The sequence below is a fragment of the Protopterus annectens genome, chromosome 13.part0, assembly GCF_019279795.1.
Source record: "Protopterus annectens isolate FY-2018-M chromosome 13.part0, PAN1.0, whole genome shotgun sequence".
Classification (NCBI taxonomy): domain Eukaryota; kingdom Metazoa; phylum Chordata; order Ceratodontiformes; family Protopteridae; genus Protopterus; species Protopterus annectens.
In genome coordinates this window covers 454407841-454421462 of record NC_056747.1, presented here as the reverse complement: position 1 = coordinate 454421462, position 13622 = coordinate 454407841, and the positions used below count along the sequence as shown (strand labels likewise).

General features: G+C 36.4%; 1 protein-coding gene across 1 annotated transcript in view; it reads right to left on the bottom strand.

Moving 5' to 3' along the window:
- LOC122787401 (GRAM domain-containing protein 2B-like) overlaps positions 1–13622 on the bottom strand; it is an 82303-nt gene that overhangs the window by 16474 nt on the left and 52207 nt on the right. Inside the window, exon 12 of the mRNA XM_044054095.1 lies at positions 7279–7386. Coding sequence (XP_043910030.1) covers positions 7279–7386 — 108 coding nt within the window. The remainder of the gene's footprint in view (positions 1–7278; positions 7387–13622) is intronic.

The window sequence follows — 13622 nt, the reverse complement described above, 5'->3', positions numbered from 1 at the left end:
TGAAGAAAGTGAATTGCAGTGGTCTGAACTAGCATGAGACTCTGTATACATCTTACAATGCTTTGACTTGTGAGATGCTTGTGTTATAGTTTTGAAGATTCCTGTAAGGGGATTGTTTTCTCTACTATATGTCCTCAACACATTTGATTTAGCAACCCTTTTTCTTATTTAAAAATTTGTCCTGACGCTGTCTTCATTGGACTACTAAAACATCTACTTTATAAGCATACATCACCATGCTATCTAGTCAGATTCAGTCATGGAATGCTAATCAACCCATAAACAGGAAGGAGGCAGAAGAAGGAACGCATAAAAATGGTTCAGGAATGCCTTTCTTTTGTTTTTCTTCCAGTTGTGCACAGTGGCCTATTTTTGCTGAGTCAGAGAATGACTAATATGTCTAATTTCCTGCTTGTGCAATCAGGGAATTAATAGGTAACCGACACTCAAGTGGAGCAAATCATGAGAAAGGAATGACCAATAAAATTACAAATTAGGTTTCAGTAGATATGTAGATATATAAAAAAACAATGCACCCCAACTATTATCCCTTTTATGGTTTTGCTTTCGTACAAATCTCATGGTCTTAGGTCTTTGCAGGAGGAAGATGTGGTTGGTGTTACAAGAGGGACTTGGTACTGACTGCTTACACTAATCTCAACAATAAATTAATGACGAATTTTGGCCTAAACACAAGAACTACCACATGCAGAGAATCTGGGTTAGACAAGTGTAAAACAATCCTAATACTGAAACACATATACAAAAGGCCAAGTTGATTATCTGAACATGAATTTGTGTAATTTGTGAATATACAAATAAAGACATTAAAAGCACATAAAAATTAACATATAAAAAAAACTTCACTTTAATATAACATGGTGCTTCTTAAGAGAGAAAGAATGTAGATATCTTAATATCTATCACTGTCAAATGGAACATACGTAAATTTTTCACTTAGCAAAATATTGTTACTATTGAAGAATTACATGAATTTTTAGTAGATGACATATGTTCTAATAAAGATAATGGTTTAGGTAATGTTCTAATAATGACAGGCACTGAGATGCAGACAAATAGGGTCACATAACACTGTATGGCACAAATCTGTGTAAATCCCTTGGTGTACTTTGTGCTACACTACACTGAAGAGGTGACACCACAATTCGTAAATGTCACTCTGCTGGTGGCAGTATAGTGCAGCAGAAAACAATGAGTAAAAGATTAATGCTGATTTGAACTGTTAACTGCGGTGGTGGTGATGCGGTAGCATTGTCGCCTCATAGCAAGACGTTGTCCCGTTCGATTCTGAGCTAGAGCGTCTTCTGTGTGGAGGCATACGTGAATGGGGCGTGCCTTCATTGAAGGTTGTGCATCAGGGCTGGTAACCCAGTACGTAAAAATCCACTACCAATCATTAGCAGACCGGAGTTCCGCTGTGGCGACCCCCAACTGGGAAAAGCCGAAAGACACAAACTCTTGTTAGCATACTCGAATGCCAGTAAGCTGTCTGCTGTATGTAAATGCAGTAAATGCGGTATTACAGTGGAGAGCTAAGTGGTTTAATTCCAGGAGTGCAGGGATTCTTCATATATCATATACTATCAATGCATCTTGGTCACTCGTACTTAGTGTTTTGTACGTGTGCGTGTGTGTTTGGTGGTAGTGGTGGGGTTGCTGCTGCACTTCCTTATAACCTGTCTCCTTCACCTGTCTGCAGCAAGGCATACTGACAGCCTTACATATCCATATTGAACTGGCAGCATGTGAAACACATGCTAATATTGACATAAGCAGCATGTCTGAATCACTGTGGTATGACTGGTATGACTAATGTAGGCATGGCGTATCCGAATGGTTTAGAATAATGTCAGTAGCACTCCAGGAAGTAACAAGCAGTGTGTATTTCTGCAGGAGAGGAGGGGGCTGCCCATAGGCAATAAGCATATTTGAATATTATGAGAGGAGGGAGGAAAGAAGACTATATACAATGGAGTATATTATTAAAAACTGGAAGAAGGAAAGGCAGCATGTCTGGATAACAAGCACTGCATTTCTGTACAGGAAGGGTACCCCAGGACAGTAAGCAATATTTGAATATTATGGAAACAAGCAAGAGGTAAAAAAATATGCTACAGGCAGATTATTAAACATTGTGTGTGGAAGGAAGGGGTACCCCTAGATACTGAGCATACTTTTTTTACATTACGGAGGATGGGATGGAAGAATCTTCAAGAAAGCATTACTGGTTAGATAATCTAAACTGAAGGGAGAAACACAGTCAATGAATTTATCTTCTACTAATTGTGTGATGGTAGAAACAAGCCTAGACAATTAGTAGTACATGCTAGAGAGGGGAGGAGGCCCAACTTATATAATACATGGGGAGTAAAATATGCTTGTTCCTGTTACGCTATAACAGCCTTGCTGCATGCCTTAATCAGCATAGTTGGTTAGATCATGGAGCAGAAACAGGTGCTATGTCACCAGCAGAGTGTTATTAATACATTCCTACCAAGAGCAGTAAGTGTAAAGCAATGAGGTCCACAGTGGATCTTGATCATGTGATTATATACCAGGTTTGTATATTCACAAAATCTTATCAAATATTTACTGCTGCTTGGCATGCATACAGTGAGATGAATACCGTTTCCAGTAACCCTTTCATAGTACATTTTTAGTCTGTGTATACAATAACACTGATGACTGGAAAATTAAAGATCAGCGTCACAGATGTTGATGACTTTTGAATCACTATTATACCCTATTGGGGGGGGGGGGGGGTTGCCAGTACTAGGATTTCATATTGAGTTCCCCAGGAACAGTGTTACTTTCTGATATGTTGATCACATATGGTAGGTAGGCATGTGATAGCTTTGCAGCTGGTGATCAGGGTTCTAATTATCTGATATTAAACCAAAAGAAAATAAAGGTTGTTATTCCTTCAGCAAAGCTTTCAGTTTTTTTAATTAGTCCCAGAAAATGTATTAATTTTGCTTGGAATAAGGAGAAACGTTCTGCATGGATTCCTATGCAGCACAGAAATATATTAAATTACAGAAGTGACAAAGAAGGACAATGAAGGAGGCCCACTGGTCTTTAGATCTACCTGTCATTTAAGGTAAATCTGCAAATGAAACAGCCAAGAATAAAGGACAAAATATTTCAACTGATTCCCAATAATTAATGAAATGATTTGGAATATTTCTTATAAAATTATGCTTAGAATCACGGTCAGGTTTAAGAAAGTATACATTTAGACAATGGTTTTTCCACATTCTGTCAAAAGATTAAAAATAATTTCTTTTGTGGCTCATCTGAAGGGAACAGTAGTATGGAACTGGAATAATTTATTTCTTTTTATTTATATATGTATGTGCCTATTTGTCGGTTGTTCTTTTTTATTTGTTTAATTACCTGTTATAAAATAATCCTTGCATCTATTTCCTATACACAGTATACATCTAGTTAAAAGAAGTAGGGAATCCCATCCTAGCAAGTAGCATGCACCAGGTGGAAAGCAGTCCTGGAATGTATGCCAGACCATGGTAGGGTGCACACACACACACACACACATTATACATATATATATATATATATATATATATATATATATATATATATATATATTTATACACACACACACACACACACGCACACGCACACGCGCACATATATATATATATATATATATATATATATATATATATATATGAAATACAAATAAAACTCCTTTGGTGGAGGCAACCATGCATCAATAGTAAAAGTTCAATGACGAACGATACTTTATAAACCCTAAGCAATAATGACGTAAACACACTTTGTCTGAATATAAAATATACATAAACATATTCAAAATAAAACTAAAATGTATACTTTCCTGCAATTCTATATTATCAGACAAACAAAGTGTTAATAATGTGTTTACGTCATTACTGCTTAGGGTTTATAAAGGGCGTGTTAGTTACTGTGTGTGTTTGGTCTGATGAAGCTGTTGTGAAAGCGCTTACCTGTGCACACTATTAAATTGCTTTTTACGGAAAAAGTATCGTTCGTCATTGAACTTTTACTATTGATGCATGGTTGCCTCCACCAAAGGATTTTTATTTGTACTTTATTCATTTTATATTGCTGGTGCTATTTTGTGCTATATATATATATATATATATATATATATATATATATATATATATAGATACATATACACATATATATATATATATATATATATATATATATATATATATATATATACATATATATATATATATATATATATATATATATATATATCTATATCTATCTATCTATATATATATATGTCCACTTTTAAATCCCGAAATACCACACTCTCAAGTTTTGAGATACTGAACTCAAAACATTGAGATTTCGGTATCTCGAAACTTAAAACTGGACCAAAAAAAAAAAAAAAAGACACAGCTAAAATACCCCCACCCCCCCTACTTAAATATACCAACTCCGAGATCGCAGTACAGTGAAGAGAACGGTAATGCTCCTGTTGCACTTACCATTCTCTTCACGGTAGCGCAATCTCGGAGTTGGTATATTTAAGCAGAGGGGGGTGTGGGGGGGGGGCTGCAAACATTATTTTAGAGGGGTTTTTTTTGGTCCTCTTTTGAGTTTCGAGATACCGAAGTCATCGATGTTTTGAGTTCGGTATCTCAAAAATCGAGATTTTGATATTTCGAAATTTAAAAGTGAACCTATATATATATATATATATATATATATATATATATATATATATATATATATATATATATATATATATATCCACACACCTGATGATGATTTAACATTGCTACTCAACCTGACAGCATGTCTGCAGTGTATGAGAGATTATGAGAGAAAAAAAAAGATACCAGCCAAAATCCACTTGTACATGGGGAGAACATGCAACCAGCTAAAAAACAAGCTGAAAATGTGTACTCCATGGGGCAGCAATGTCAATTCTCATAGTAACCATTTGAAATGTTGAGACCTGCTAGAGTGAGTCCCAAAATGAGGAAACTGAATGGATGAAAGATTGTACTTATATATACCAAGTCCGAGATGCCATTTCTTAGAATATTCCCTTTTCTCTGGTGTATGTTGATCTTACAGTTGGTATATATAAGTTTGGGGGTGTGGGATACTTGTCCCCCTGCAAAAAAAAGAAGCTTTAAAGAGAACAGCAAATTTTCCAGATTCTCTCTTCACCAGGTTTTCTGTCTTTTCTTTTTTGGCTTTTTGTTACTTGGTGTTTCAAATGCTGACATTTCCATAGGGAGCCAGTTGTCACATCATTGTGCCACCACTAAAGCCTAATAATTTTTTAAAATACAAATGAGGGGGTAAGCAAATTAAACAATAACAATATTAGAGAAAATTGTGGTATGTGCCAGAGTTGGATATTTATTTTAAAATAGAAAAAAATCAGTCCATTTTTGATATAAGCTAATAACTAAGTCTGTAAAAGGTATGCTCATATTAACCTCTGACTGTATTTTTTGTGTAGTTTGCAAACATCTTTGTAAAAGAGAAGATTAACATAAGATTTAAAAACAGATATTTCTGTAAATGTAAAGTTAGGAGTTGATGGGGAATAATAATACACGATGCTAAAATCCATTTGATTATATTACATTTTTTGAAAGTATTAAATTTAATTCCAATGCATCAATTTCTTGTACTAATAATTGCTATATCAAAAATAAGAGTCCAGTAGGAATCAAGTCCCTGATTCCCACAACACCCAAATTAAATATAACCAACTTTCAGTAAAAAATAGCTGGGGAAGGTTACACCATCCTGCTCTGCTTATAGTCAGAATTTTACAAGTGCTTTAACTTTTGGTATCCTAAATCTGAACAGATTGCATTTGAACAGCTAATGTTTGATCAGCTTCATGGAGCCCAGTAAACTGACTGCTCTCACTTTGATGATAATTTTACTTATATTGCCTGTTAAGTTGCTCTGTCAACACCTTTTGTCATGTGTACACATTTCTAAGTATAATTCCTAAAAACTTGTTAATGTTGTGCCCTCTACTTATGTTTATGAGATAGCTGAACATTTCTCACATTCCTCCTTGTCTTTCCTTTTGTGACTTTTACTGCAGGTGTTGCACCATCTTTGTTCCCCATGTTTGTGACTTTTACTGGAGGTGTTGCACCATTTTTGTTCCCACTAACTGAACTGCCTTCATACGGTCTATATCCTTAGGCAATCTTCATATCCCAAATCTTGTGCAGCATTCCAAATACAATCAATTTAAATAGTTTATACATTTATGGCATATAGATGCATTTGGATCTTTCCACATACTTGCTATTATTAATATACTTAGAAGTCAATTAACTTACAATATTAAAATGACATTTTTCAGTGAACTCTGTCCCCTCTCATATGGTGCTTAAACCCAAATGATATAGAACTCCCATCCATAGCACCTTGGGTTATGTGCCAAAAGTTAGTAGTGAATCTGTTATCTTTATTAATTTATGTTAGCTGTGTAAGTGAAGTGGTCATTCATGAACCATTTCTAGGCACATCCTTGACCCACAAGCAAGGGTAAATGTAACAAATATGAGCAACATAGTGCAGCAGGTGTTTGTTGGTCAATTAGCATAAATAAACTATTACATTTCTCCTGCACATCTAATCATTTGGCAGTATGGTTTTGGATAACATTTCTACAAACATTTGCATTTCAATTGGAGTAAAATATACTTCATTACACCTTACATTAAATTCTAGTCTTTGGCACCTGCTATGGAGGCCGAAGATGATCATCACTTTTTAACATAGTGATAGCATTCAAAATAAAACTCTTTACAAGTTCTGTTTTATCAAGACACCTCTAGAGCACAAACAAGGCTCTGTCTTGGTCTCATGATCTGTCTACAGATTTATGCTAAACCTTTCCTGCTGCTGTCACAGATGATGGCGATGTTATGATAAGGTTCTAACATACTGTTTGACTCTGACATGATTGCCCCCCCACACACCCACATAGACTACAGACTTGCACAAACGTGTTTGTATACACACACAGACACACACAAACCCAGACATACAGACACATGTACAAACACGCATGCATGACTGAACACACACATACACACACATATACACACACATAGAAGTGTGCACTCATTCATATGTACAAACTCAGACCACTATGAGCAGTGATTCACCCCCTTAGTCCTTTCAATTATCTCTATGTACATGCCAAGAGTTTCTGTGTAAGCTATTAATTCTGTTTGACACGTTTACCTGCTGTCAGTGTCAACATCTGGCCAGGCTCCCATGGATGTGAGCTGCTGTTCCAGTGCCACAATGCGCAGTCCGATATATCCTGATGACAGCAGAAGCATCAGCACTCTGTAAATTCAGAGGAGGCATGTTAGCAAGTTGCAGTGTCTCTTTGTCAGAGAATATGTAATTTCATTGTATTAGTTCAGACACGGGCATACATAACAGGCCATTTCTGTGTTATTGATAATACAGACATCCACATGGCAAACCACATCTGATGAGTATACCTTTCTTTCTGTTTAAATACCAGCTGATAGAAGGTTCTTGGATATTGGGATACTCCGGTACTGTTGTCATATTGAATAGAAGGAAACTGAATACGAAGAGAAGGAGTAAAATCAGCAATAACTGAACATGATTTGGGGGGGGGGGGGTGCCAGCTATCCAGAGAAAAAGCTTATTATACACTAGAATCCCAACCTCAAATACAAATGATTTCAACTGTCTAGCTGGTTTCTGACAAGGTAGACATTGCTATAGATGTCCAACAGAACTGGTGCTGACCTATCATGTGCAGAGCATCATTTTTTAAACCATTCTGAAGAAAGTTTTGTGACTAAGTAGCGCCAAGCAAATGACAGATGGCCTTTATATCTGAAGTCCTGTGGAAGTTGTCCTGTTATCCATCTTCCTTATTTAAACTGTGCCCAAAGCAGTTTACAGATATTGAGGTGAATGAATAGTTGTACCATTTCAGACTAACATGGATAATTTAACGTGACACAAACTTTGAAAGTACTTAATCAGAAGAATAAGAACAGCACTGACAACAGGGCTTGAAATGGATGCCACAGCATGCCATGTCTGCACAACTGTACTATCATATCCACTTCTTTGTGTTCTCCATTGTATAGATTTATCTTCCCTTCCATTGTACCTTTTGAATTTAGTAAGTATTTATTTTAAGGTCTCTACTCAAACTAGATTAAGAGTGGCTTTCTCACATTCATTTGAATCTTGCTTACTCCTTATGAGAAATGAAAACTCTCAAGTGTTCATCTGTCACATCAGCTTCCAAGAAAATACATAGGTTCATAGTTCATACTTGTTTACTAGGCTACTGATTTGTGAAGATTTTGAGAAATCTATCCTTATATTCCCATTCTAGTTTTTTTCCTCTTATATTTTGCATATGAATAATGCTAACGCAGAGATGGGTCAAACAAGGATATGTTGGGACAATTACACATTTGCCCGTATTCAGGAGGGACAGGGGGGTATTAAATAGGGATGAATTTGAGCCTACCTATCCATGCATCCTTTCATCTAAATTCCATTTGAATGGAGTAAGAGAAGTACTTCACTTTACGTATCGTGGAAGAAGGTTCCACAGAAGCGGTATTCTCTTTGATACGTATCTATCCCGCCAACATGTTCTATTATTTGAAAAAGAGATTAAGATCCCATGAGATTGTGTTTATGATACTACTGGACTTGCAAATATGCAATGATTATGACAGAACTGAGTCTGTTGAAGCTCTACATGCAAAGCAGAGGTTGTCTGTCTGACACTGATAAGAGGGACAAAGCTTTGACACAGTCTCCATAATTTTTACAATTTAGCCCCTTTGATTTTTTTTTTTTTTTTTAGTGACAAAGCATTGTTTTCATTCCAGTCGTGGCAAGTGTTTGGACAGGTACATACCTTAAGGGGCATTATACCCAATGATCAGCCTAATTAATGCCAAGCACAGTGGAATTATTACATCCCTGGATCTGGAAGCAATACTTTAAGATATATTCTCTCCAATAACAAAGGACTTTGTTGTAGCAGTGGATATGTGATGATCACATACCCACTTCAATGAGCATCACTTCATGACCTTAAGTGACTTTCTTAGGGTGACACAGTGAATTAACCAACTACAGAGAAGTCCAGACATGGATTTTTTGATTTATAGCACTGCATTTTGGCTGTTGTATTTTTTTTTTTTCTTAATTCCATCACTGTGGACTTATTAAAATTTACCTACCAAAAATAAATCCGCTGTGCTTTTCCTTGTGCATGTGGGGTCAATATTTAATGAGTAACAGGGCTGAGAGGTCAATGAGAATATCTGGGTGTGAGATGAACACTTGGGCTGAGGGGGCATGAAGACAAACAGGTAATAAATCACGGCAAGAATAGAGATAGATAAGGGAGCTATGAAGGTGCAAGACTGCAAGATAATTATCAGAACTAAGACAGTCATGAAGTTGTCTGGGTGAAGGATGATTACAGGGCTAGAAAAACAATGAAGATATATCTTTGTAAAATACCAAGTACATGTTATGTTGTTTTTTTTAGCTACTGAAATACTATCCAGAAAAGCTATTATCCTGTGTTGTTGAGCTTTCATTGCATTTCTGTATCCTGTGATCTTTGGGCCAGACATCTTCTGGAGCATCTCATATACCATTTTAGTTTTGCAGCAGTTACTTTTAGATTAAAAAAGTCATATTATATTTACTTGTTCTACATTTTAACTTCTGCAGATATAAACTTATATTTGGTTAATGGTTATATAAAGTAAAGCTTTTCTTAAAAGAAGTCTGCAATTAAAAGATGTTGTAAGCTACCACTCCCTGCCAAAACCTGTACTTAAGCATTTTGCAGCACCATATAATGTACAATTACATCTAGGTTTAAAACTTGTAGTGCTTTCCTGATGACATGGCCAGAAATGCGAAGTGTCATTCCTACTTTTCCATGGTAACCAGCTTTTCTTCATACACATTCAAGAAAGATAAAAAAAGAAAAAAAATTCTAAAAAAATAGATTCAGGTCCACTTGTACAGAACTTCCATTAGTGTTCTTTTAAACATATCTGAATATAACATTTTGAAAAAAAAATGTAAAAGAGCTAACTGAATATATCTCAGTGATGAATTTAATTTATGTACTCTGAAGTACTTAGTTACCCTTCATGTTCCCTTGAGCAAACAAGCTTTAGTGGGTACCCTACAACCATAAGTCATTAGGTCTTGTTAAAAATCCAAAAACAGCTACATGGATCCTACGCATAGAGTAATAGGTGGGAAGGAGGTTTCCTCAATAAAAGGACACAACAGTGGATTATAATTATTTATTTAACGTTTGTATCTGGGAAAGTCCGACTTGGAACAAAGCCAATTTTCAGAGGCGGCCCAGAGAGGAAACGCTCCAGGCATATGTCTTTGTAACGCTGGAAGAAACCGGAGTACCTGAAGAAAACCCACACAAATACAGGGAGGACATGCAGACTTCTCACAGAAGGAACTGCAGCCAAGAATCAAACTGGAGAACCTCTTGCTGTGAGGTGACAATGCTACCACTGCGCCATCCAACTACTATATACCCTACAACATATAAAATGCTTTTTGGCATGATGAAACACAATTGCTTTTCCTACAGTGAAAGAAAACCAACATAAAAGAGTGCATGGTTGATCTTTGAAAAATATCCCCTTTCACAAAGATTTAGTCTTTTAGGTAAAGTATCACATATAGCCTGTGCATATTCCAATGGCTGTTAGCCTGTGTGTGGTCCAATAGCTCTTGTACATTTTGCAGTTACCTGTTGTGTGTTATTATATTTAATGTCATGCAATATCTGCAATGTTAACTTTGTGTGCTTTTCTAATATTCTGCGAGTATTCTTTGCCCTAGGCTTGTGTCATGGATGAAGAAGGTCAGTTAGCACTTCTCCACTTACACAGTTATCAAATAAATAAAAAACAAACACAGTCATTGAAAAAGGGGGCCATTTCTGACTCTTACAGATTATAATAGTTAAGGTTTACCTATATGTTTCTTAATCACAATCTTTCAGCTCACAGTTTCCTGAAAGATGAATGGCAAAAATGGTGACCTGATAGTTGTCCTCAGGTAATGGTGAAGAACAGCAGAATACAGTGGAGGAGTTTACTATGTCAAGGTCTTATTCTTATGTTATGGGAAGGAGGAGGAGCATGACAAGCAGATTAGGGCAAAGGTTGCAGTCCTGCAGGCAACAAACCAATCTCTAGGCAGTGAAGCAGGAAATGAGTTCTCAGACAAAGTCCTCCAATTACACGACTGGACATTCTACATTGCCAGCATCACATGCAGTTATGGACTGTGGTCAGTGACAACAAGAACAAGACTGTGGCTACAAATGGTGGAAAAGAGGTTTCTCTGCAGGGTCTCTGGGTTCATGCGGATACAAATAGTGGAGAACAGGTTTCTCTACAGGGGTCAATAGGTCCACTCTTTAGAGCTATGATGAGGGCCCCTCTGAGATGGGGTAGCCTAAGAGTACAGCCTTTGTTCCTTCAGACTGAGAAAAGCAACTGAGGTGACTGGGGCATCTTATAAGAATGTCTCCTGGGTGTCTCCCACCGAAGCTATTCTAGGCATCGCACAATGGAAGGGGAGCCCTGGGCAGACCCAGCACATATGGGAGAAATTACATCTCTGCTAGTTTAGTTTACAAACACATGGAGATTCCTTACAATGAAAATATAAATATAAAAAGAACCAGTTAACACAGCAGAATGTATAAAAATCCAATTTTTAATCAATAGATAAGCACTTTCCTGCCTTCAGGTGCTTCATCACACCATAAACTACATTAGCTAAATATGTTAGTATGTTTGGAAGCTCACATTATTTTACATTTTTTTTAAATTTTGTGTATTAGAATTTGTTAGTATAAGTTTTAGGGTGGGAGATCATGTTATACAGATGGAATATGTGGAACTGAGATGAATTTTATGTTGCAAGCAGATAAGATTTTTGGCTTGAATGACACTGTATCTATAAAACCAGCACTGAAGTTATGTGGTTTGAATCATTGAATAATTGGTTCTCTTATATAAAGGATTTGTGTTTTACTGATTTTATGATCTGATGAAGTGCCTGAAGGCATGAAAGTGCTTACCTACCTATTAAAAACTGGATTTTTATATGTTCTTCTGTGTTAAGTGGTTCTTTTTCTTTTTAGATTTCACTGGTTTTATTTTATTTGAATCAGTTTTCATTCATGTTGCCTTTCTGGTTTCAATTGCTTACAATGAGCCAGACTATATGATCAATGAAGGGCGAGTTTGATCTGCCTTGTCACCACAACACTCACCAAGATAAGCAGAAGGAAAGCAAAGCAATGAGTCTTTATAACTATGGTTCTAATTGCAAAATATATGGCCCTATACTAGTTAAGAAAAACACTTTATGCAGCATAAAAATATACTGTTTGTCATTTTCAGTGGTTTAGTTTATAAAAAAAATAATCAGCCAGTGCAAAAACAGTAAATGATAAACCTGCACTTAATGCAATTAGTATACTATTCCAGAAATCTTAATTTCCCACTCACGTCAAGGACATTTTGTAAGACTTGCTACTCTGAAGCTTTCTAGATGTCTCTTGTCTTCTACACTTGCTACTCTGGAGCTTTCTACATGTTTCCTGTCTTTAAAATACATCTGCTACATTGCTCATTTGTGCAGCTGTGAGGTCCAACGGACCAGTAACTTTCATTCTGTTATACCTCATTCTCTGTAGAAGATAAGTACTTCTTGTTTACTCAATATGTAGGTAGATAACAGGTGGGCCTCTGAAAACCAGGCACTTACTAGTTTCTGTTTTTGGGAAAAAGCTTTGAATTGACTTGTTTCATTACTGTATTTTTCTGCATGGCTCTGTCAGGTCCAATGTAAGTACTCTGTTGCCCCCGTGTTAGCAGACAATATGTATTGCCAGTCTTCTCATGGACTCAGCAATAATGGGACCCTGCTCTTTTATGGATGATGACATGTTGCGTGGTTGGTGACACATGGTAAAAGTTAATAGCAGGTCATTGGGAAACAGACAATTTTCAGGACCCACTGATTACAGATGTTGTGTTCAGAATACTGGAAGTAGCATTAGTGAAACAGAACTGTGCATCAGTGATCAGCTGTCAAATGGGAAATATGGTCAGCAAAGTGAATTGTAAAGGGAAATACTAAGTGCTAAGATTTGATAGCGAAGTTTTTCAAAACATTATTGCTAACTCAAGACAGCCACTGTAACTCTACTGAGCACCTTTCCTGCTTGAATATAATGTACTACGTATATCTGCTGCTAAATTACTGGCATTACACTTACCTGTGCATAATAGTTGATACGCTTCAGCTCCAGTACACTTACTCTCATTATACACATACATGAACTATGAACTTTATCAACAGCTGTTACACTCACTCTCATTATACACATACATGAACTATGAACTTTATCAACAGCTGTTACACTCACTCTCATTATACACATACATGAACTATGAACTTTATCAACAGCTGTTACACTCACTCTCATTATACAC